This window comes from Ovis canadensis, chromosome 15 (genome assembly GCF_042477335.2).
Source record: "Ovis canadensis isolate MfBH-ARS-UI-01 breed Bighorn chromosome 15, ARS-UI_OviCan_v2, whole genome shotgun sequence".
Lineage (NCBI taxonomy): Eukaryota > Metazoa > Chordata > Mammalia > Artiodactyla > Bovidae > Ovis > Ovis canadensis.
The window spans coordinates 80,522,501-80,546,968 of NC_091259.1; the positions used below are offsets into that span (position 1 = coordinate 80,522,501).

General features: G+C 38.1%; 1 protein-coding gene across 4 annotated transcripts in view; it reads left to right on the forward strand.

The window, feature by feature from the left end:
• TTC17 (tetratricopeptide repeat domain 17) overlaps positions 1-24,468 on the forward strand; it is a 125,598-nt gene that overhangs the window by 20,474 nt on the left and 80,656 nt on the right. For all 4 annotated transcript variants that reach the window (XR_011249252.1, XR_011249253.1, XM_069553943.1 and 1 more), the window contains exons 2-14: positions 2,325-2,414; positions 5,772-5,941; positions 6,590-6,701; positions 6,935-7,066; positions 12,500-12,609; positions 13,186-13,330; positions 13,769-13,908; positions 15,328-15,488; positions 17,025-17,137; positions 21,133-21,279; positions 22,764-22,879; positions 23,036-23,201; positions 24,384-24,461. Coding sequence is in view for 2 of the 4 variants with exons in the window: in XM_069553943.1 (XP_069410044.1) it covers positions 2,325-2,414; positions 5,772-5,941; positions 6,590-6,701; positions 6,935-7,066; positions 12,500-12,609; positions 13,186-13,330; positions 13,769-13,908; positions 15,328-15,488; positions 17,025-17,137; positions 21,133-21,279; positions 22,764-22,879; positions 23,036-23,201; positions 24,384-24,461 (1,680 nt within the window). In the remaining 2 variants the exon portion in view is untranslated. The remainder of the gene's footprint in view (positions 1-2,324; positions 2,415-5,771; positions 5,942-6,589; positions 6,702-6,934; positions 7,067-12,499; positions 12,610-13,185; positions 13,331-13,768; positions 13,909-15,327; positions 15,489-17,024; positions 17,138-21,132; positions 21,280-22,763; positions 22,880-23,035; positions 23,202-24,383; positions 24,462-24,468) is intronic.

Consider the following 24,468-nt stretch of genomic DNA (forward strand, 5'->3'; position numbering starts at 1 on the left):
GAATGGGAATGTCACACTCCCACATTCCTTCTCCCTCTCTCTGATTTTTTTTTGTTTTTGTTTTTTTCTAAAAACCTCATTTAAATACACTTACAGAGAGGTATGTTAAATCAGTACCTCTCGAGGTCTGGCTAGTTCCAAAGTCAAGACTTTCTTTGACCTCCTATTAAAGCTCTTTTGCATTCTGACCACTGGCTGTACCTTTTACATTTTCTCCTGTAAAAATTTTGGTGTGCTGTAGTATATTACAAATAATATATTATATTGTTGTATAAAAGATTGATGGACTTTGCAGTTAGATCAGGTCATATTCAGTATAATTACTTTCCCTGCCCTTTTGGCATTTGACTGTTGAATATGTAAGAGAAGCAAAAATGTCCACCCTTCAATGAGAAACACCTACCGTTTTACTTGTAGGCCTTTGCTAGGTTTCATTGTTTGATAGAGATTAACAGCTCAAGTGGTCAAGTATAGGCCTTGCTATTATATTTTTAGTGCCTTTTAAATTCAGAGTGCAGTTTTAATGTAAATTCCGATATAGTAGGAAAGCCAGGGGAAGCAGTGAAGGGATTTAGTTATGAAAGAGAGGCCCTGGGTGATGATAATTATCCATCACTGTATAATGGTGATTATGTAGTTCGGATAATTGCTATGAAAATATGAGTGGAAGTTACTCCAGACTAGCATCTCTTTTTCTTCTGGCATCTCTGAGACGGTAGAATGAAGAAAGGCGGATGAGTTTTGTATGCAGTCACCTAGCATCACCCAGTACTACTGTGCGTGTTATTAAAGCAACCATTGGACTTATTCCATGTTATTTTTATTCCCTCTTATTATTTATTTGTTGGCCATACTTCATGGCTTGCAGGATCTTAATTCCCCAATCAGGGATTGAATCTGTGCCCCTGGCAGTGAAAGCATTGATTCCTAACCACTGGACCACCAGAAAATTCTCATTCCCTCTCTTTAATTTTTTTTTAATAGGCTTGCATTTACCAAGGTCTATGCAAGGCTATCTTTTGCTCTTAAAAAACTAGCTCTAAAATTAATTAATTGAGCTGCTGCAAGTTCTTAGAGATTACATGAATGTAGTTTCTTCTCAAAGTAGAACTTCTAAAGAGCTAGTACATAATTTGACAGTCTAACCCTAAGGGATACCAGGAACTTCATTCATGTCTTAGGTTCCAAGGCCACTTTCTTAGATTTTCCTGAAATTCAAAAAGCCCCATGTGTGTGTATGTGTTGTTTTCTCCTTGTTGTAAACATATATAGACAATTGAAAAATATACAAGTGTAAAAAGTAAAAGATATAAATATACCTCTCTTTTTAATCCCACTTTCCAAAAGTAAACCAGCTTAGTTTTTAGCATATCCGACATGTATACATCTAAGTCTATGAAAACGTAATTTCTTTAAAAAAAATAACACGCTTATTCTTTATCACTGTTTTAGTTAATTACGCATTGTGAATATCTTTCCGTGACAGTAGATCTAATTTTTCTGTATCCCATTCTATTGGACAATTGATTTCCCTGTTCCCTCACTGATGGACTTAGGTTTGTTTTTGTTGTTTGGTTAGTTTTTTTGTTTGTTTTCAGTTAAAGGCAATATAGTGAACATCTTTCTGTGTATCTTTGCCCACTTGTTTAAAGAATGCCTATAGTTTCCTAGAGTTTCTATTCCTAAATCAAGGGTATGTAATTTTAAAGTTTTGATATATGTTGTCAAATGAGCCTCCAAATAATAAGTTTATAAGCCTGCTGCCAGCATATAAGGATTCATTTTCCCTACATCTTCAACAACATAGTTGCTTGTTTATGATTCAGAAACTTGAATTTTAAACTCTTAAGTCCCAAGGTTATTTTATATAATCTCTGATTTATGGTTTCACAAATAGCCTGTAAAAATAGATGCTTTTCATATTTTTCGTTTTATTGCTGCCATACTTGTTTAGATATAGAATGTGTTATCAAGACAAAGCAATCCTTTTTTTTTTTGTTAGTATAGGTATAACATATATTTTAAGGAATTTATCATTCATTTCCAAATACTTCTCTTCTTGAATATTTCTTATATTACTAGTCCAGTCAGGATATTCATTTCAAAACTTTGCTCTTTTGAGTTGGAGTTCAAGGGACAGCTACTGAACCTCTCATTCTCTTTGCTGAAATTTACACATGATCACTTTTGAAATACCCTGTAAATTTACTGAGCACCTCACACTGACTAATGGCGATTGAACAGTAATTTAAGGCATATTGAAACTTCATTAATCCAAGTACATTTTAATGAAATCTGAACTTTATCTGTTTGCTTGCTTACAGGTGGATTCACCTATGAACTTGAAGCATCCCCATGACTTAGTCATATTAATGAGACAAGAAACAACAGTTAACTACCTCAAAGAACTGGAGGTGAGACAGCTGGACAAGCAACACACAGCTGATACGTGGTGCATTTCATAGGAGCTGGAGAAGGCAATGGCAACCCACTCCAGTCCTCTTGCCTGGAAAATCCCATGGACGGAGGAGCCTGGTAGGCTTCAGTCCATGGGGTCGCGAAGAATCAGACACGACTGAGCGACTTCACTTTTACTTTCGCTTTCACGCATTGGAGAAGGAAATGGCAACCCACTCCAGTGTTCTTGCCTGGAGAATCCCTGGGACAGCAGAGCCTGGTGGGCTGCTGTCTCTGGGGTCACACAGAGTCGGACACGACTGACACGACTTAGCAGCAGCAGCAGTAGCACTGTGGTCAAAGAAGAATTGAAACCTGTTATTTCTTAATTCTTCTGACTTTTATAGGAATTTCTATTTTTAGATCATACTTTTCTTTTTTTTTTTTTTTAAATCAGAATGCTATTTGAGCACCAGTAAGAGAAACAGACTACTGGAACCTTGGTTTTATGCCTCATTCTTGACTCACATGTCCTTGAACAGCATTTCCATGTATAAATATTTCCATCAAATATGAAGAGGAATTATCTCAAGATAATCGTGGAAGGAGAGTTTGGGTAAAATATCAAAAGGAAGAATGGTTTGAATACCTCATAAAAATATAATTATGTTAATTCTCAGGTAGAAAAAATTAGGATCTTAGTAGTTTGTGTTATTATGACTGAGGTGAAAACCATTCACCACTTTGCATCTTGAAAACTCTTCCTTCATTTTTATTTTATATTGAAGTATAGTTGATTAACAATATTGTGTTAGTTTCAAGTGTACAGCAAAGTGATCCAGTTATACATATACACGTATTTATTCTTTTTCAGATTCTTTTCCACACTTTAAAAAGCTGATATTTATTAGCACTAATAATATCTGACCTTCTGGTTTCTGTCATTGATTTTTATAAACTGATTTTTCTTAGTAGCAAATAGTGTTAACTATTTGAAAAAGTTTTTTTTCTTTCATATAACCCCCTCTTAAAAATTACAGTGTAAATTGAATTCAAATTTTAATGAAACTTTTAAGTTGCAGGAAAAAAACCCAATTTGCAAAATGAGATTTAGAAAATTATTGGGAATAATAAGAGTAGAATCAGAGTCTTAGAAAGCTAGAGGAATCATAAAGATCATCCTCATTTCAGAGGTAAGGAAATAATTAGACCTAAAGACTGAATTGCCTGATTTCATGAAACAAGTTACGGCAGAACCGGAGGCAGACGCCTTATCTCCTGGCTGTTTACAGAGATGAAACCAGGTAGCCATTCATCTTCTCATTACATAAAAGTTCCCGACTTCACTTACATAAATTTAAACTAGTACATCTATTAACAGTAATGTAATGAGTTTATACATAGTACTTAGTTTCTGCTTCATATACACAATGACAGATGAAAGACAAAATAGAAATGAAAGTAAAATATAGTCAGGTCTGAACACAACATAAACAATCTCCGTAGAGTTGAAAATGGAACAGAAAACACCAAGTTGAGAACGTAGCTAAAACTATAAACCTGCTGGTTGCCAAGACCAGGAATAGGTTCTGCTGCCTGATGTTCATTTCATCTCTGTGGAGTAAAGGGAACAACAGTGTTCTGTGCAAGATAAAGGAAGATCACCAGATTCACTACTGCTTGAAGACTGGGACGGAGCATGAAAAGAGTCTGGTGGGAAAAATTTTTAAAAGGCAGGAAGACAAAACAAAACCTAATGACCAAACAATGAACCAAACCATCTAGTGGTTCAATGATTGCATCTTCAGTTTCCTGAACACCATTTCAGGGCAGAGTGTCACTTTGGGTTAGAAACTCTAAAATTGTACGATCTGGTTTTGGACTTTGGATCTAGATAGAACCTGGAAGCAGCTACAAAACTGTTAGACCCAGGAGATGGTCATGGAGTGGTTGGGAGGAGACAGAGATGGAGATGGGGTGAAGGATGATTCCAGGAGTTTTGACCCAAGCAGTTGATGTTAGATGAGGTTGGCTTTAGCTGAGATGAGAAGACTGAAGGAGGTATAGACTGGGGAGGAGGCTGGTATATTAAGAAGATGCCTATTAGGAATCTAAGTGGAGACATTGAATGAGGAGTTGGTTCTTCTTGTGGAGACTCCTGGGTAAAGGCTTGAGCTAGAGATTTAAGTTCATTTATCCTTCTTAATCACTGACACAGGAATAAATCCATGAGACTAGATAATACAGTTTATCTTCAAAGTAGTGACAACTGGGTGTACTTCTTAGATAGCAGAATCAATACCAGAAGACAATAGCATCAAATGTTAAGTACAGAATTTTATAGTCTTTTAAATATAGTATTTTATATTCTCTTAAACCATCATTCAGGTGTGAGGACAAAGCAGTTTCCTGACATACACAGTTTACTAACCACAGACCTTCACTATACTGACCAATGTAGATAAATCTCAAAAGTGTTAAATTTAAATAAAGGAAGCTGTAGAATATACAGTATGATACTATATATAAAATTTTAAAACTTGCAAAGCAGTGCTATATGTTGATTTTAGAGAGAGATATATAGTAATATTTAAGAGAATAAGGGCAGTATAGTAATATTTTATAAAAATATACATGAAAATGATACATAAAACATTCAGGATAGTGGTAACTTTTGTTTGCTTGCTTATGTATTTGTAATATTTATTTTTTTCTCTTGGTCATGCCATGCGGCTCGTAGGATCTTAGTTCTGCAACCAGAGACTGAACTTGGGCTCTTGACAGTGAGAGTGCCAAGTCCTAACCATGGGATTCCCAGGGTAGGGGTAACTTTTGAAAGGGAGAGAGGGGTTTCAAAGACAGGTAAGAGGGGCTTCAACTATTTTTTTTTCTTTTAGAAAAATCTAGAGTATGGCAAAATGTTAAGATTGGTAGTGGAAATATAGCTGTTATATAATTCCTCTATACATTTGGGAAAAAAATATGAGTAGCAGAAGTTTCTCTCAAACCTAGTGACTCCAGCTAGTACTATCAACACGCTGGTTGTCTTGAAGGACTGAAATATGACATGTTTGGACAATTCAAGGTGGTTTTAATTGCTGAGCATCCTGTGCCCAGGAAGTTGTTAAATATAGCTTTATAGATAGTCAGAGATCATTTCATAAGGCACTTATGTGCCAGTATTACACATGTCATGTTCTCTTACTTTCTGTATATGGACACTTGTTTTGAGAAGCTCATTCATGTCAACTAAGGTAACCAAGAGCATATTTAGAATTCTCTGACTTGGTTAACACATTAAATTTTTTCTGTTACATGATATGTAGGTTGTAATATTAGAAAAATCCAGCAAGTTCTTATTTTCTTCTCAACAGAAGCAATTAGTTGCTCAAAAAATTCACATAGAAGAGAATGAGGACAGAGATACAGGACTGGAACAGAGGCATAATAAAGAGGATCCAGACTGCATCAAAGCCAAGGTGCCCTTAGGGGACCTAGATCTATATGATGGCACGTACATAACTTTGGAGAGCAAAGATATCAGGTAAAAAAAATTCTCTTTCCAAAAATAAAAGTACTTCTTCCTGAACAGACATTTCTGAATTTGAGATTATTTCTCTAATTAGAAAAAGCTTCAATAACTGATGACTATTGAAATTTGAAAGTTCAAAATATATACTATGTATAGAATTCTTACAAATCAATTAAAAATATTTATCATCACAGTAGAAAATTGAACAATTTATAGTAAAAAGTACAAATGGCCCATAAACACGTGGAAAAAAATATTTCTCGGTAATGATCAAGTAAGTGCATGCTAAAACATATTTTTCATCAAATTGGAAAAAAATATTTAAAAATCAGTAACTGGTAAAATATGGGAAAACTGTATACAAAAGTGTAAATTAGTTTAACATTTCTAGAAAGAGTTTAGCAGTGTCTTATTAGCTGAAAAGTCTGCAGTCTTAACAGTCTGTGACTTACCTATTATTTTCTCTTTAACTCTTGATTTATCTCCTTTAAGTTGAAATCTCAAACTAATTTCTTCCAATAGCAACTATATGAAAAAGGTATGCATGTTGACTAATACTGATTGTAAAGTGAGATGCTTTGAGAATATGATTTAATTAGGGGAAAATTTGGCATTTCTTCACTTTTCATTCATTCACTACTCCTTGCCTCTTGATTGTAGCCCTGAAGATTATATAGACACAGAATCTCCTGTCCCTCCAGACCCTGAGCAACCTGATTGTACTAGAATTTTAGAACTTCCATATAGTATACATGCTTTTCAGCACTTACGAGTAAGTAGAGAAATTTGGGGGGCCTCATCTTCATTTTGTTCTTTAATCTCTGGCTTAGTCATGCTTTCTTTTCTTTCTTCTCTCCTTCCAAACAGCTTTTTGTTTTAACAGACATCTCCTACTTTTAAAATTCCTTCAGAATAAACACTCTTAAGATACCGAATTGTAATCTTTTATGTCTCATAATCTCCTTTTTCTTTTCTCTGTTTTCAATCTTTTCTTCTTCTCTTCAGGGTGTACAAGAGAGAGTTAATCTTTCTGCACCGCTACTACCTAAAGAAGATCCAATCTTCACGTATCTATCTAAACGATTAGGAAGGAGCATAGATGACATAGGCCATCTCATTCATGAAGGCCTGCAGAAGGTAAGTCGTCCGGGACTGAAGAGCCCAGAGGCTGTGAACAGGAGGTAGTTTTCTCTCAGAAAGTGTCTCCCTAGCTTGTTTTTGTCTAGAGAGTGATTTTAAATCCTGATCACAGCAGTATAAACTGTGTAGTTCAAAGTTAGGCAGAAGCGTTGACAATCTAGTCCCCTTTACCAGGGCGAGATGCTACAAAGTTTTATTTGAACTAATTCTTGAAAAAAACAAAGTATAAACTAATATAAGCAACAGGGCTTATAGGCTAGGTTATATATTTTGAGTGTGAAGGAAAATTTAACATTAGCATCTTTGGTACATAACTACACATAGTAAATACATAGATTATCACTGTTCTCTGAACAGGAAAAAAAAATCACCACAAACAATAAAATCTTCATGTAATTTTCTTTTAAAGAAACATCTACTTTAAAAAAATGGAATGCAGAATTATGTAACAGGATCCCAGAATTTAAATGTATCATTGAGGATAGCATGTGGGAATTTAGAAATAGTTTTTGCTCTTCTCTGTGCCTAAGGAGATTCATAAAATGCAGGCTAGTTTCTATGGAGTGGTATTAAGTAAAATGTGTAGTTGTAATATTTATATACAGTTTACTCAAATATATATATATATTTTTATGCTGTTACCCAAATATATGTTTATTCAAATACTTTATATAAGATTATTTTTGTAGCTAAGTTACCTTCTTCATCTTGTTTTTCTGAAAGTAATATAAAATACCGCATCCCCAGAATTGATGAATAATAAGGGAAAACTGGCCTAGGATTTAAAATATCCTTCAGAGAATTGTTAGTTGAAAGTAGATCATAGTGGTAAGTGCTCTATAAAAAATTAAAATAGAGGGTTTATTGGGTGGCTACTTTAGATTAATCAGGCGGGGTTATCCTCTCTGGAAAGTTGAAATTTAAGCTGATACTTGAATGACAAGAAGAAACCAAAAGTCAGAGATGAAGGAAGAGCATTCTAGGCTGAGGCCACAGCCCCAAAACCTTGATGAGCTTAGGAGTGGATGAGTCAGCTCAGGCCGCCATCACAGAATGCCGCAGACTGGGCGGCTTCCGCAACCGAGCGCTTGCAGTCCTGGAGGCTGGAAAGCCCAGGGTCGTGTTGCTGGCTGATTCAGTCCCTGGTGAGGACTCTTCCTGGCTTGTAGGTGGCCGCTTTCTGGCTGTGGCGTCAGGTGGCTTCTCTGTGTGTACTTTGGGAAGGAGTGGGTGCGAGGGGGAGAGAGAGAAAAAAATCTTGCTCTTAGAAGGGCACTGGCTGTATTGGATTTTAAACCTTTGTCACTTCTTCAGAAGCCTTATCTTCAATATAGCCACACTAGGGGTTAGAGCACCTATATATGAATGCTGAGAGAGAGACACGTTCGGTCTATAACAGGTGTTATAATTAAATTCAGGTCAGTATGGCTGGCGCCTGGTGAGCGAAGGGGAGGGTGATAGGGAATGAAGCCAGAGAAGGTGACCAGGGCCAGGTTATCTCGAGCTCTGAGAGCCAAGGTTAGGACTTTGAATTTTATTCCAGGTGTGCTGAGAAGCTGAAGCAGAGAAGGGACATAATTTAATTAGTGTTTTTTAAAAGTACACTCAAACTTGTATGGAGAAATGACTCAAGGAGGCCAAAACTGGAAATAGACCGGTTAGAGGGTTAGTGCAGTAATTCAAGAGGGAGGTGAAGATGGTTTGGACCAGAATGGTTAGTAGTGGAAATGAAAGGACTTAAACTATTTCAGAAGATGTTTAGAAGCTGCTTAATCAGATGTGGAGAATGAGAGAAAAAGAAATCAAGGATAATTGCTTAATTTTTGACGTGAGCAACCTGAAGGAGGAGCTGGTTTGGTGTGGAAGAAGATTAAGATAGAGTTCTGTATGGGTCAGGTTAAACTGAAATACTTTTATGAGTCTAGAACTCCAGTAGAGGTCAGAGCTGGGTTTAGAGAGAGAGAATAATTGTTAAACAGGGAGACTTTGTAACGATGGGATTGGATAAGGTCATCTGGAGAAGAGTGAAGTTGGAGAAGAGGTCCTGGGTCCTCCTATGTCATCTGTCAAGCAGAGAGGGAGGAGGGGCCAGCAGAAGCCGCCCAAAAGGATGTTCAGAAGAATGTGGTATCTAAGTGCCAGGCAGAAAAAAAGTGTTCAGTAGAGAAAGAATAATAAGTAGTGACATTCCAGCATTTATAGCTTTGGCAGGAGATTTAATAGGAAATCTTACTGAAAGATTTTTCTTTAAAGATTTATTTTTCTCTTCCAATATGATGTGTAGAGTACTCTGTTTATAATGTTTTTAGTAGTTCATGTTGAATTTTTAATTTATTTTTGTCCCAATTCACAATGTAAGTTTTAAAAACAGATTAAAAACCATTTGTTGATTTAAAAAGAAGCTTTCTCAAAAGGCTACTAAAAGACAGACTGATGCCTAAGTCATAAATCAGTTGTGAAAGAATATAGCATCTGCTCTTTCTAGAACCTACCAGTTCAGTTCAGTTCAGTTGCTCAGTCATGTCCGACTCTTTACGACCCCGTGGACTGTAGCACACCAGGCCTCCCTGTCCATCACCAACTCCTGGAGTTTACCCAAATTCATGTCCATTGAGTCGGTGATGCCATCCAACCATCTTATCCTCTGTCATCCTCTTCTCCTCGTGCCTTCAGTCTTCCCCAGCATCAGGGTATTTTCAAATGAGTCAGCTCTTCACATCAGGTGGCCAAAGTATTGGAGTTTCAGCTTCAGCATCAGTCCTTCCAATGAATATTTAGGACTGATTTCCTTTAGGATGGACTGGTTGGATCTCCTTGCCAGTCCAAGGGACTCTCAAGAGTCTTCTCCAACACCACAGTTCAAAAGCATCAATTCTTCGGCGCTCAGCCTTCACCTTTCAGGATGACTTGGGTAAGAGGAGAGGAAGCAGTCCTGGGTGGCCCCAAAAGGCAAAACTGGGACCAGCCAAGTATGGACCTCAGTTCATGACAACAGGAGAATTTCTTCTAACAGAGCGAGCTGTCTTGGAATGGATTAGAGATGGCACCGAGCATGCTCAGGACAGTGAGGTCGCAGAAGGCCAGCAGGAGCAGAGTTTGGGATTACAAGACCCAGGTTCATGTCGTAATGTTGCCCTTTCTGGGCTCTGGGATCTCGGGAGCCTCAGTTTCCTCACCTGCAAAATGGGAGGAGTACTAATGGAACAAGGGTTCCATTAAATGAATTCAGGCCTTAGCACAACCTTTGATATTTCGTGTATTTGCTTGTTTATTGTCCACGGGGCTTCCCTGATGGCGCAGCAGTAAAGAATCTGCCTGCAATGCAGGAAATGCAAGAGACGTGAGTTCAAACTCTGGGTTGCGAAGATCTCCTAAAGGAGGAAATGGCAACCCACTGCAGTATTCTTGACTGAAAAATCCCAGAGACAGAGGAGCCTGGTGGGCCTACAGTCCAAAGGGTCACAAAAAGTTGAATGCAACTGAGCATAGCATTCCTTAGCCAACTGTACCTAGTGCTAAAATCTTTCATTGCATTACTCAAAAATCATAATTTTTCCTTGAAGATAGAATACTTAATGGATGATTAAAGCAGAATTATACTGGTTTTAATCTTAAAAATAGCTTTTAGAAAGAAAATAACGGATCCTTTTTAAAAAACAGACTACATGAAAATCTGTAAAAGAGAAAGTAAAACTTGTCATTTAAAGTCAGAGGTAATTACTGTTTTATAATATTTTGGAGGGTTTTTTTTTTTAGTTTAACATTTTTATAGTTACACCTCTTTTGTCTTACGGTTGATGGTTGTGCTAAGTCTGTTTCTGCGCGTGAGCTTCGTCTCTTTGTGGTGGGCAGGGCTGCACTCTAGCTGCAGTGTGCAGGCTTCTCATTGTGGTGGCTTCTCTTATTGCAGAGCATGGCCTCTGGGACATGCAGGCTCAGTAGTTGTGGCTCACTGGCTTAGTTGCCCCGCATGTGGAATCTTCCCGGACCAGGGAGTGAACCCATGTCCCCTGCATTGGCAGGTGGAGTCTTATCCACTAGACCACGAGGGAAGTTCTTTAGTTAAAAATTGTTCTCAAGGATAAATTTTTAGTCATGAAATTTGGGGGTAAAAGAGTAATCACATTTTTTAAGGTTTTATACATACAGGTTGTTAAGTTGTTTTGCGCCTACCCCCCCGCCCCCCGCCAAGAAATGCTCTACTAACCTACAGTTAATATCGGCAATTAATATACACTGTAGCCTGTAGTGAATACTGGCATTCTGTTTAATCTTTGCCAATTTTTAAGAGAAAAACTTGCATCTTTTAGATTATTTTTTGTAGTTAAGTTTTGTATTTTTTTTTCACCTGCTAAGTAGCCATTGTTTCATATTTTTGAATTGTCCATGTTTTGGGCCCATATTCTCTTGGCTTTTTGTCTCTCTGTTTAGATTTTTTTTTTTTTTTTTTTTTTAATTTTTACTTTACCATACTGTATTGGTTTTGCCATACATTGACATGAATCTGCCACGGGTGTACATGAGTTCCCAATCCTGAACCCCCCTCCCTCCTCCCTCCCCATATCATCTCTCTGGGTCATCCCAGTGCACCAGCCCCAAGCATCCTGTATCCTGTATCGATCTATCTGTTTATTAAAGATATTAAACATTGGCTGTCATATGTTTTTTCTGTTTTATCTTAAATTTTATGACTTTTTTCATTCTGAATTTGAGATTTCTTACTTGGGTTTAAACTTACATTGAGTTTTTGACACAGTTCAGTTTAGTGTTTTGACCTCTCTGTGGTTGCAATCAGTGTATGTTCAGGGATGAAAAATCGAAGGCACGAAAGGAGAAAACCTGTCTGCTATCTGAACTTCTGTTTAACTTGACTAAATAATATACTTATTAATATATAGTAGACATTTTTAGCAATGTGAAGATCTGAATGAGTTTCTGATCACACTGAGAAAATGACAACTAAAAATTCATCTTTCACAAAAGCATTGTATTTGCTTACAAACATACCTTCATTCAGATGTTTAAATAGGAAACTTTACAGTATGTTGATTTCAGGAATTTCATGTTAGAACAACTAGCATTTCTAAGTAAGCTAGATTCTAACTTCTGAAGTCCTGAAATAGGGCCCAAGTTGTGGCCGCTTGGTAAGATTGTCGGCTTTATTTCCCTCTTGGAATGATAGCCTAGGGTTGGACAGTCTCTCTGTTTAGACCGCACCTTAGTGTACTTGTTCAACTACTAATCAAAAACCTCTTTTGATACAGATAGTTTATTTGTACTTTGCCCTCTGCTTTGTCACTACTGTGTAAGTCTTGATCTTTACCAATTTCAGACGGCCTAGAGTGGTAACGGTACTCATTTTGAACATTCTGAGTTGAAGAAACTATCTTGGGTTATGTTTGGTTGTCATTTTATGTATTTGATTTCTAGAACTCTTCCTCGTGGGTACTATATAACATGGCTTCATTTTACTGGAGAATAAAGAATGAGCCATATCAAGTAGTGGAATGTGCCATGCGAGCTCTTCACTTCTCATCCAGGTAGGATTCCTGCCCTTCTGGACCTGTTGATTTTCCACACAACTCAGGACTGTTAAATATATATATAAACAAAGAGAAGCGTTGTATGTACTTACTTTCTCCTCAGTCCCTGTTCCAAGAAATTAGTCCAGTCAAAAATGGTAGATGTCAAAGAGTTCAAAACGATAACGGCATAACACGCTTCTGATTTCTGTTAAGGAAAAAATATGCGATATAGATGCCCTCTGACTTACTTGGGACTTGGAAGTAAGGACCTAGGCTGGAGAAATTATCGAAAGTTAAATTTTTCTCAAAGCAAATGTCAGCCGTAAATACATTTTAAAATCATAAAATGTCTGCCAGCCTTGACTTTTGTGGCAAAATTTGTAGCCATCAGATTGAGTAAGCACCATCAATGATGTAAAACGAAACATTAGGATTTTCTCAAATTATTTTCCCCATCTGTAAGCAAACTCAAAATTGCTTTCCAAAGCTCAATAGCTTTGAATGTAATTTGCACCTGTCAGGTAGTTACAGATAATTGTGGAGCACAAGCTTCTTTCCTGATGTCTAATTACATCTCTCCTTCTCTTGTAGGCACAATAAAGACATTGCCCTGGTCAACCTGGCAAACGTTCTGCACAGAGCACACTTCTCCGCTGATGCTGCTGTTGTGGTCCATGCAGCTCTGGACGACAGTGACTTCTTCACTAGCTATTACACTTTAGGAAACATATACGCAGTAAATACAGCTTTTTTTACATGAACCAATCCAGTTGCTCTTTCCTTTTTTTTTTTTTTTTCCCGAATAAAAAAAATACCTTTTTCCTTTCTAGACAAGGGAAAGGGGATAGAAATGAAGAAACCTAAAAAAAAAAAAAAACTCAAACAATAATGAATCATAAGTGTCCTAGCCTCTTGACAAAAAAGAATAATAAATTGATAGGAATATTAAACTTCTTTAGTGTAGTCCTCTTAAGATAGCAGTTATTTGAACTGAGCCATCCTATACAGGATCGCGTCATGTTATGGAGGTTTGGCCACTGATTGAAATAATATTCACTGTATGAAATTTGGTGTGATCTCATGAATCATAAGGACATTTGGACAGACACGACCAGGCTAACATTTTTCCCTCCTGTGTTTGTGTATGTGTGTGTGTTTGTTTTTGTCTCTTTAGATGCTTGGGGAGTATAACCACTCAGTGCTCTGTTACGACCATGCTTTACAGGCCAAACCTGGGTTTGAGCAAGCTATAAAGAGGAAGCATGCCGTCCTGTGTCAGCAAAAACTCGAGCAGAAATTGGAAGCTCAACATAGGTAACTCGGAGGAAAAAATTTTACTAAAGCACTATTTTACTAAAGCATGATAGGATCATAGGTTAGACCTGTATAGGGTGAAATCAGTGTTAATTTGTTCATTAGAATTAAGAAAAACACCTTTTCACTTCTACTAGTCCTGTCCTTTTTCTCCAAATCCAGGAGGCTTAGCACAAGTCAGTGGTTGTGTAAATGATTCTAGGTACCAGAGAATGTTTACAGTACATGCCATCATTTAAATCTTTACAATCTTGATCATCAGTTACTTGTATGAAGTCTGATGAAGGAGGGGGATACTGCCAGATGCTTAGTAACTCTGTTGATTACATTTTTATTTCCATGAATTAGACTGTCAGTAAACTCACTGGCACATGCTATGTTCGATCTTTCTCCCCTTCGACTCCTAGGGTTGGGCTATTATTTTGGTTAAGTGATGTTGAGAGAGATGATTTGGCCCATGTTTTACAGATTTGTATAAGTTGCACAGTAATAGAATTCTGTTGTACTTGGTCCTCATACTTAATTTTAAAATGTACTGTATTTAATTCAATAAATAATAAGACCAGTGAAGGAACTTCATATAATTCAGAAGTGAATTGTTTATCACGTATAAAATTTTGAGTCTGATTATTAAAGAATTCAGTGGAGATTAGGATTTCATTGAATTTTCCATTTAATGAATAAATTTTCCATTTTCCAATCTGTTTAAAAGCCTGACGTAGTCAAAAAGGAAAGAATGATAGCTTGTTTATGCCTGGCTTCTGTTATACCTGCTCAGAACTTGCCCTTGCTGAGCTTCTTCCAATATTATGCTCTTCTTACACAATCTGTTCAGCTCTTAAGTCTCCATATGTTAAGCGTAATAAGTAATCAGATGTTTGTGACTAAATATAATGAAGCTACTGATTTATTGACATCAGCTGGTAGAGAATATTCCTTTCCAAGCAGTTTCTGTGGTTTTCCCCCAAATCTGTAAACCAAGGAGCTCCAATGCAAGAGCCTTTTTTGTTAACCTTTTGTTTAGGTAGAATCAAAAGAAAAGGAAGGTTCTAGAAAGGCTTTGAATGTCCGTGGAACTAATCTTTGTGGAGAAAAACAGAGTTGTTAAATCTGTAGAGCTTTGTAGTATATCGCTCTGTGTCTTTTTTGGCCCTTGCAAAGTCCACCACACCATTTAATGTCATTAATTGTTGTATTTATGAGAAGAATTTCACATGTCTTTTTACCACACAAATATTAATAAAGCGGTAGCATTTATTTAGCCCCATGGTTTTTGAGATGGTGGTACAGTGGTTGTTTGCTAAAAGTAAAAATCTTGCAATTTTTGCTGAGAACCAGAAAATCTGTGTATTTAAGTGGGCTTAAACATTTACAGTTTTGAAGCTCTGTAACTTTTTCCTGGCATTAAAAAATGTTAAGATCCCTCCAGCGAACACTGAATGAGTTGAAGGAGTATCAAAAGCAACATGACCACTACCTGAGGCAGCAGGAAATCCTAGAAAAACATAAGCTGATTCAGGAAGAGCAGATCCTAAGAAATATCATCCATGAGACACAGATGGCAAAAGAGGCACAATTAGGTAAGTCCTGATTCCAAGTAATTTTTAAAGGCAGATGAGGAAGTTCACGTCTAGTGTGCTTCACTTTCAGAACTCTCACGTAGCCACGAAGCAGTGTAAAGTTGTGCTTATGATTTCCTTCAATCTTAAAATGAAATTATCACTGCAAGTGGGCCGGCAGGCCTAGGAGCCAGTTTGATCCTCCTAGCTTTTTTATCATTCACATTTTAAAGTAAAAGCCAACTTTTGTAGCCTGAGTCCAAAAGTTTTTTGCCTTCTGTGGCCAACACTGATGCTTCTCTAACTGTAATGTGCATGCCAGTCTCTTGGAAATCCTATCAAAATGCTGATTCTGATTCAGGAGGTCTGAGGTGGGGCCTAAGATTCTTGTTTTTGTAACAAACTGCTAATTGCTGCTGGTGGTCAGAAAGCTCACACAGAGCAACATAGCCCTTCAGCAAGTTAATGCAAGCCAGACACACCCTGGGAACAAAAAATCCACACTTTTCAGCTAACACTGGCAGAAAGACTACATGTTCTTTTTTTCTTCCATTGAAAACAAATGTTTTATTTTAGAAGAGTTTAGACTTTGTCTTAAGCAAAGAAAGTCATCAGTGGATTACTTTCAGGAGATTCTGAAATCCTCCCCCAGATTACACACAGTATGGTGTATATGCGCAACTTCTTTTCTGGGAAAATGATATATAGAGCTATATATCTGCCGTGTAGACATGCAGATTCTTAGTTTCCTGACCAGTGGTTGAACATGTGCCCGTGCAGATGAAGCATGGAGTCTTAACCACTAGACCACTAGGGAAGTCCCATTATGAACATCTCTTACCGTCTGTGACCCCAAAACAGAACCACTGGTCTAAAGGAACTGGCATTGATGGCATATCAGTGATTTGGTTGTACCCAGAATGTTTCATTTATGAGCAAACCCTGTGGGAGCAGGTACGACAGCTTGACACCAAAGAAGAAATGAGTAGAATCCCTTATGTTATATCCTTCTCCCTTGATAAGCAGAGTCTGTTACAGCCTCTTGGGGGTTGCAAAGAATTGGACGTGACTGAGTGACTGAACAACCACATGACCATTTATAGTCCCATTTTACAATTCACCTGACAAGTTTTCTTTGCTATTTTGAGTGTAAAGAGTGTGTTTGGTCCTTGGGATTGCTTACTGCTCAGTCTGTACTAAAATGCAACCAGAGCTCTTATATATATATTTGAAAAAGTTATGAAGTATATAAAGCAAATTGTCTCCAGAGAGATGGGCAAAGTCTTACAACAATTTACTCAGTAGATTTTACAGCCATAGAATTGCCAGAAGACACCTCAGTGATTATTTAGTGGCACCTTCCTTTATAGATGGAGAAATTGAGGCTTTAGAATGATTTAATGAACCATTAAGGCGTTTTCCCCTGGATAAGTACCCCTTCATGAGTACTCGCCAGGCTCTGAAGAGTGCAGGGCTAATACTACATGACTTAGACTAAGAAAATTGTGTTGGCATTGTTGGTCTTTTCATCAGTTTTAATTTCCTTTTGTATCCCAGGAAATCATCAGATATGCCGTCTGGTCAACCAGCAGCATAGTTTACATTGCCAGTGGGACCAACCTGTGCGCTACCATCGTGGTGATATCTTTGAAAATGTGGACTATGTCCAGGTCTTTTTCTTGGTCTCTTCTAGTTCTTATAAACTTTTGCATATCAAGAGTAATATTGCTCTCCCACCCCCAATTCCTTGTATATTTGATCTCTGAAATGTGTGATTGTCATTTAAGATTTTGAGTATCTGTTATGTTTATAAAGTCAGATTTATAGACAGTACTCAAGTTACTTCATGAATGACATTTCTGTTTCCTAAAGCACTAGCTGTATTTGTCTTTTCATATGTGTCTAATTCCTGTCTTTACCATGAGAGCTAGAATTGGTCTATGACTCAAAGCCTTTACCTTTCCTTATAACTTACTTGAGTAAGACCTCTAATTTACAATTTGGGAAAGAGTAGCCATGCTCTTTGCAAAAGTTGCTTCAACCAAAAGCATTAACAAAATGATCATTATCAACAAGAAATGTTTATTAAGCACCATTGCTGTTTGCGTGTTTTCTCTTTCTTCCTGTCTCTGTGTATGTCCACACAGGCACATACACGTACATGTACAGCCACACAAGCACGTAACATCCCAGCCTGTCTAGTTGGGAAGAAATAGTACATAACAACACCAAATAGCATGTAACTGATGCTGATATGGATAGTAAATACAACCAGAGTCCAGTTTTCATTCAAAAGGAGACTGGAAATAAAATAACATTTATTATATCCTATGGAAAACCCATCATGTCCTTAATCATAGATACAGAAATTTCTAGTGAGAAGCAGTGGAAGTAATTAAGAGATCAGGACAGCTTCTATATAAAGACAGACCATGAAAAATTAGAATGCTTTAATCTAGAAGAAAAAAAAAGAAAACCCAGACATTGGGAAAGAGTAAGAAGCAAAAATTAAGAGGTCATTTAGGAAAAGAAATAGTAATAGAGGCCAAAGCTTACTATGATTATTGTGAGCCACCTTCTAGCAATATCCCATGTTTAGTTTTTAGGAGTAGTAAAGGAAGAACGGACTCACACCCTCTAAGATTGTAGCTCCCTGTCTTAAATCTAAGCATTTTAAGCGGAAAAGGGGAATATTTAGAAATCAAATAGACTGAAACACAGTGTAACTTTTGGAAATCATAATGGTCTCGAGACAGACCATTTGGAAGACTGCCATGCACCAGTGTAGCTTCCAGTATTATGTATCCGTAAATTTCATCACGACTCTATAGTGAAAGACTATATTCCTATTCATCAAGGCATAGAGCTACAAATTCATCATATTCATTCCTTCTACTCATGTTTTTCCTACTCCACCCCATCTTAGTCCTACTCTCTTTTCTAACAAGGTTCCAGAAATACATAGGAAATATGGTATCTTGAGAGAATATAAAATACTGTTCTTTGGTTTGGGAGGAGGCTGTACATACTTGAAATTGATTGTACAATAGTATTTAATGCTTTAGTGATGGTTATATTAAGCACACTAATTTTATAGAGTAGTTATCACTTTAGTCCAGACAGGGGAGAAGAATGAACCAAACCTCTAAGTCAGCCATCATTAAATCTGTAAGAGACTAAATCGCAGAAAAGAAGTAGAGAAGAACAGCCCACACTTGGGTTCTCACACATCAACAGCATAGTTGAGTAAAAGTTGCTAGCTACACATTATCTGGAGAGAATACTGTTGGGGCAGCGTTCTGAAAATTAAAGATCTGATTGCTTTTTAGCTGACCTACTCTCTGATTTCCTTGTAATTTTGATTCAGTTCAGTTCAGTTCAGTCTCTCAGTCGTGTCCGACTCTTTGCGACCCCATGATTCGCAGCACACCAGGCCTCCCTGTCCATCACCAACTCCTGGAGTTCACTCAGACTCACATCCATTGAGTCAGTGATGCCATCCAGCCATCTTATCCTTGGTCATCCCCTTCTCCTCCTGCCCCCAATCCCTCCCAGCATCAGAGTCTTTTCCAGTGAGTCAACTCTTCGCATGAGGTGGCCAAAGTACTGGAGCGTCAGGTTTAGCATCATTCCTTCCAAAGAAATCCCAGGGTTGATCTCCTTCAGAATGGACTGGTTGGACCTCCTTGCAGTCCAAGAGACTCTCAAGAGTCTTCTCCAACACCACAGTTCAAAAGCATCAATTCATCGGCTCTCAGCCTTCTTCACAGTCTAACTCTCACATCCATACATGACCACAGGAAAAACCATAGCCTTGACTAGATGGACCTTAGTCAGCAAAGTGATGTCTCTGCTTTTGAATATGCTGTCTAGGTTGGTCATAACTTTTCTTCCAAAGAGTAAGCGTCTTTTAATTTCATGGCTACAGTCACCATCTGCAGTGATTTTGGAGCCCAAAAAATAAAGTCTGACACTGTTTCCACTGTTTCTGCATCTATTTCCCATGGAGTGATGGGACCAGATGCCATGATCTTCGTTTTCTGAATGTTGAGCTTTAAGCCAACTTTTTCGCTCTCCTCTTTCACTTTCATCAAGAGGCTCTTTAGTTCCTCTTCACTTTCTGCCGTAAGGGTGGTGTCATCTGCATATCTGAGGTTATTGATATTTCTCCCGGCAATCTTGATTCCAGCTTGTGCTTCTTCCAGCCCAGCGTTTCTCATGATGTACTCTGCATATAAGTTAAATAAGCAGGGTGACAGTATACAGTCTTGACGTACTCCTTTTCCTATTTGGAACCAGTCTGTTGTTCCATGTCCAGTTCTAACTGCTGCTGCCTGACCTGCATACAGATTTCTCAAGAGGCAGGTCAGGTGGTCTGGTATTCCCATCTCTTTCGGAATTTTCCACAGTTTATTGTGATCCACACAGTCCAAGGCTTTGGCATAGTCAATAAAGCAGAAATAGATGTTTCTCTGGAACTCTCTTGCTTTTTCCATGATCCAGCGGATGTTGGCAATTTGATCTCTGGTTCCTCTGCCTTTTCTAAAACCAGCTTGAACATCAGGAATTTCACAGTTCACATATTGCTGAAGCGTGGCTTGGAGAATTTTGAGCATTACTTTACTAGCATGTGAGATGAGTGTAGTTGTGCAGTAGTTTGAGCATTCTTTGGCATTACCTTTCTTTGGAATTGGAATGAAAACTGACCTTTTCCAGTCCTGTGGCCACTGCTGAGTTTTCCAAATTGGCTGGCATATTGAGTGCAGCACTTTCACAGCATCATCTTTCAGGATTTGTAACAGCTCAACTGGAATTCCATCACCTCCACTAGCTTTGTTCATAGTGATGCTTTCTAAGGCCCACTTGACTTCACATTCCAAGATGTCTGGCTCTAGATTAGTGATCACATCATCATGATTATCTGGGTCGTGAAGATCTTTTTTGTACAGTTCTTCTGTGTATTCTTGCCACCTCTTCTTAATATCTTCTGCTTCTGTTAGGTCTATACCATTTCTGTCCTTTATCGAGCCCATCTTTGCATGAAATGTTCCCTTGGTATCTCTAATTTTCTTGAAGAGATCTCTAGTCTTTCCCATTCTGTTGTTTTCCTCTATTTCTTTGCATTGATCACCGAAGAAGGCTTTCTTATCTCTTCTTGCTATTCTTTGGAACTCTGCATTCAGATGCTTATATCTTTCCTTTTCTCCTTTGCTTTTCACCTCTCTTCTTTTCACAGCTATTTGTAAGGCCTCCCCAGATAACCACTTTGCTTTTTTGCCTTTCTTTTCCATGGGAATGGTCTTGATCCCTCTCTCCTGTACAATGTCATCAACCTCATTCCATAGTTCATCAGGCACTCTGTCTATCAGATCTAGGCCCTTAAATCTATTTCTCACTTCCACTGTATAATCATAAGGGATTTGATTTAGGTCGTACCTGAATGGTCTAGCGGTTTTCCCCTATTTTCTTCAATTTGAGTCTGAATCTGGTAATAAGGAGTTCATGATCTGAGCCGCAGTCAGCTCCTGGTCTTGTTTTTGTTGACTGTATAGAGCTTCTCCATCTTTGGCTGCAAAATTCACTAACATTTTGGGTTTAAGTTAAATGTGAGTCACCACTGCTTCTCTGCTTTCAATTTGACTGAACTTTTCTTTTCATTTTCTAGTTTGGTGAGGATTCTTCAACCTCCAGTATGATGTCTGTGAACTTTGATGTTCAAGCAAATCAGAGTGATATCAGTGATTTGGTCAAGACTTCTCCCGTAGCCCATTCTGTTCTCTGGATCTGGGGCAGGGACTCTGATGCATATAGGGTAAGTAGTAGAGGATGATGGAGGAGTTTTCTCAGACAAGATTTCTTAAAGGAGTGGCCTTCAACCCCGCTGATGGCCCCAGTCACTGTTCAGCAAGAAGTTGTTAAGCTTAGATTAAATGGAAGGCCTTCTGCTAGCTGGTGGCTAAGTAGGACATAGGATCTGTCTTGATTTCTTGCCAGCCACATGGGGCACATGGACACCCTGATGTTAAATCAAAGCTCTAAGTAAAACTACCAGCCCTCACAAGTTTCTAAATTTGACCTAAGTGTATGTTTGTATATATTTCATGTATTCAATCAGCACTCTTTTGCTGAGCTCACAACTATATACCAGGTTCCTTGCTCTGCTGGAGCTGACACTGTAGCAGAAGATACAGAAAATAAACAAGTAAATGAATATGTATTTCCAAGCTAGCTAAGAGATAATTATATGTTAGCCGATGGAGATATGAAGATATGAAGACAAATATTGTACGCTTTCTTTTTTACAGTGTTAGTCACTCGGTCATCTGATTCTTTGTGACTCCATAGTCCGTAGCCTGCCAGGATCCTCTGCCCATGGGGCAGAGGCAAGAATAGTGGAGTGGGTAGCCATGCCCTTCTCCAGGGGATCTTCCCAACCCAGGGATCGAACCTGGGTCTCCCGCATTACAGGCAGATTCTTTACCATCTGAGCCACCAGGGAAGCCCTCACTACTAAATTTTCAGGAATTTAACAGAGTTAATACAGCCACTTATATTTAATTATATGAAATATAAACTCCTAAATTTGAAAGCTTCAGGCTGTAAGTTTAGTAAATGTCTGGTACTAATTATTTATATTTAGAAAAATGGAATTTTACAAATAAAATAATTGCTAAACTTTGGCATTGGCACAAAAAAGGTCTTAGTTAAGGGGAAAATAGTTTTCTGTGCCAGTTTCTTACGTGTCTGTATGCTTCCAGGTATATGTCACAAACTTCACCTCAAATTGACTTGAAAGAAAATTCACCTCGTATTATAGGAAATCCAAAGATAGAGCAAACTTTGGCTTTGGTTGAGCAGTGGCCCAGTAACCCCGTTTTCCTCTTCTTTAGTTTGGTATCCACTGTCTTGGTTCCTTCGGAAAGCTGGTCTTCCTCATGATAATGAGACGACTGCCAACAGCTGTTGGAGCAATGTGCTCCTGTGGCTGAAGAGACTAAGACTGGCATTTCTTTCCTGGAATCCCAAAGCAAACCTCTCCCGGCATCTTACTGGCTCAGCTGAGTTAAGCCTGCCCAACCCTGAGCCAGTCTATGGTAGAGCAGGTAGAATTACTGACTTAGACGAACAGTCTGCAATAGAAAGACTATTCTAGAATCTACCTCAGTCTCTAGATCCTAAAATACTAAATTGTTGTTTGGTTTTCCTAGTAACATTTATGTTCTTTTAAAAGTTCATTTAGCATGTTGAAATATTGACTCTGAAGAAATTTATGAGAAACTTTTTTTTCTCTGTTAGGACAAGCAGCATATTCTGTGGCCTAAAAGAGCTGATTGTGCAGAAAGCTATCCTAGAGTCCCTGTTGGTGGGGAATTGCCAACGTATTTTCTGCCTCCGGAAAATAAAGGACTCAGGCAAGTGCTTATGGATCTGGCAGAGCACTTGGTTCTGCATGATTGTCACCTGGCGGTTCTTTGAGAGCACAAGCCTTGGACCTGAAAGGTTAAGTCTTTATTTTGAAGTCACCCAAACTTTGAAAATATGAATTTTGTTCCTTTTTCTTGTGCCAGGATCCACGAACTCAACAGTGATGATTATTCTTCAGAAGAAGAGGCCCAAACCCCTGACTGTTCCATAACTGACATCAGAAAAAGCCAGACCCTGTCCTACTTAGTCAAAGAATTAGAGGTCCGCATGGATCTGAAAGCCAAAATGCCAGATGACCATGCTCGAAAAGTAAGGCTCACTTAGGCTTGGTGTTTATTGCCGTCCATTCTGGGTGATTTCACAAGCCTCACTGGCGGAGCAAAAATTAAATAGAGGGCAGTTGTTGAGCTCTAAGTTTATAAAACTGAAGGATCGAGGTAAAGAATTAGTGAAGTTATTAAGAAGTCACTCATGCCATTGAAGGACTGCCAGGAAAGTGCTCCTTGGGGTTGCTGTCTGCACAGACCACCTACGCACTGCTCCTCTAAGAGGGCTGCAAAGATGAGTCACACAGAACTCCGTTTACCTAGTGGAGGCCATTCTGACCACTGCAGTTTAGCTTTGCATCCTCCAAGCCACCAGAAGTTTGTATAATTGAAATTGAAAGCTTGAGGATTCTCTTTCCTTGGCCTTATCCACCCTGCTTTGGACTCATATGAGGTCCTTAGGAATTTGTATGAATTTGATAACCTCTCTGCAAACATTGTAAATATGTTCTGTTGGGCTGTCTTCTGTAGTTGCTATAAGTTATGTGTAACTAGGAATCTTATTCCTGAACATAAATCCTAGGGTAAATACCATTCCATGGATACAAATGAAAAAATTTCCTTTTTACAGAGGAAGCAAACCATCACAGTGACCTTTGTTAAATTCAATTTTGAAACTATGAGTAGTTACTGCTTTCATTCAACATTTACTGAAGCAAAAAAACATTATGTTCCAGGCAGTGTTTGGAGTTCTAGGAATACAAAAATAAACAGGCCATAATCCCTATCTTAGAGTTGCTAACAGTTACATAAATGCTGCAGGAATATAAAGTGATTAACTGCGGATCTGGTGCTTTTCCAGTTAGGAAGGAAAGCAGATAGTTGCGTCAGGTATTGCATGCTTTGTTTTCTGAATAATTTCTCATTTGGTTCTGGACACTTAGGTTGACTTTAATGGGGAAATGATAGGTCATCTTAATATATGTGCTGTATATGTCTTTTGATTTTTTTTTTTTTTTAGTTAAAGGAAACTAAGGCATACATGTGAGTAAGGTAACACCTGTTGATATGTCAGTGATCTGGTGTTATATATATAAATTATAAATGTCTATTCAAATTAGCTGTTCCTGATGAGCTCAAGTAAAGATTGCTGTCTGTAGAAATTCTTTTCAAATGTCTTCCCTGTTATTTTCAATTGATTCAGTCTTCCTTTTAATGATTTCAGATTTTGCTTTCCCGTATTAATAACTATACTATCCCAGAAGAAGAAACTGGGTCTTTCTTATTTCATGCTATTAACAAGGTGAGCC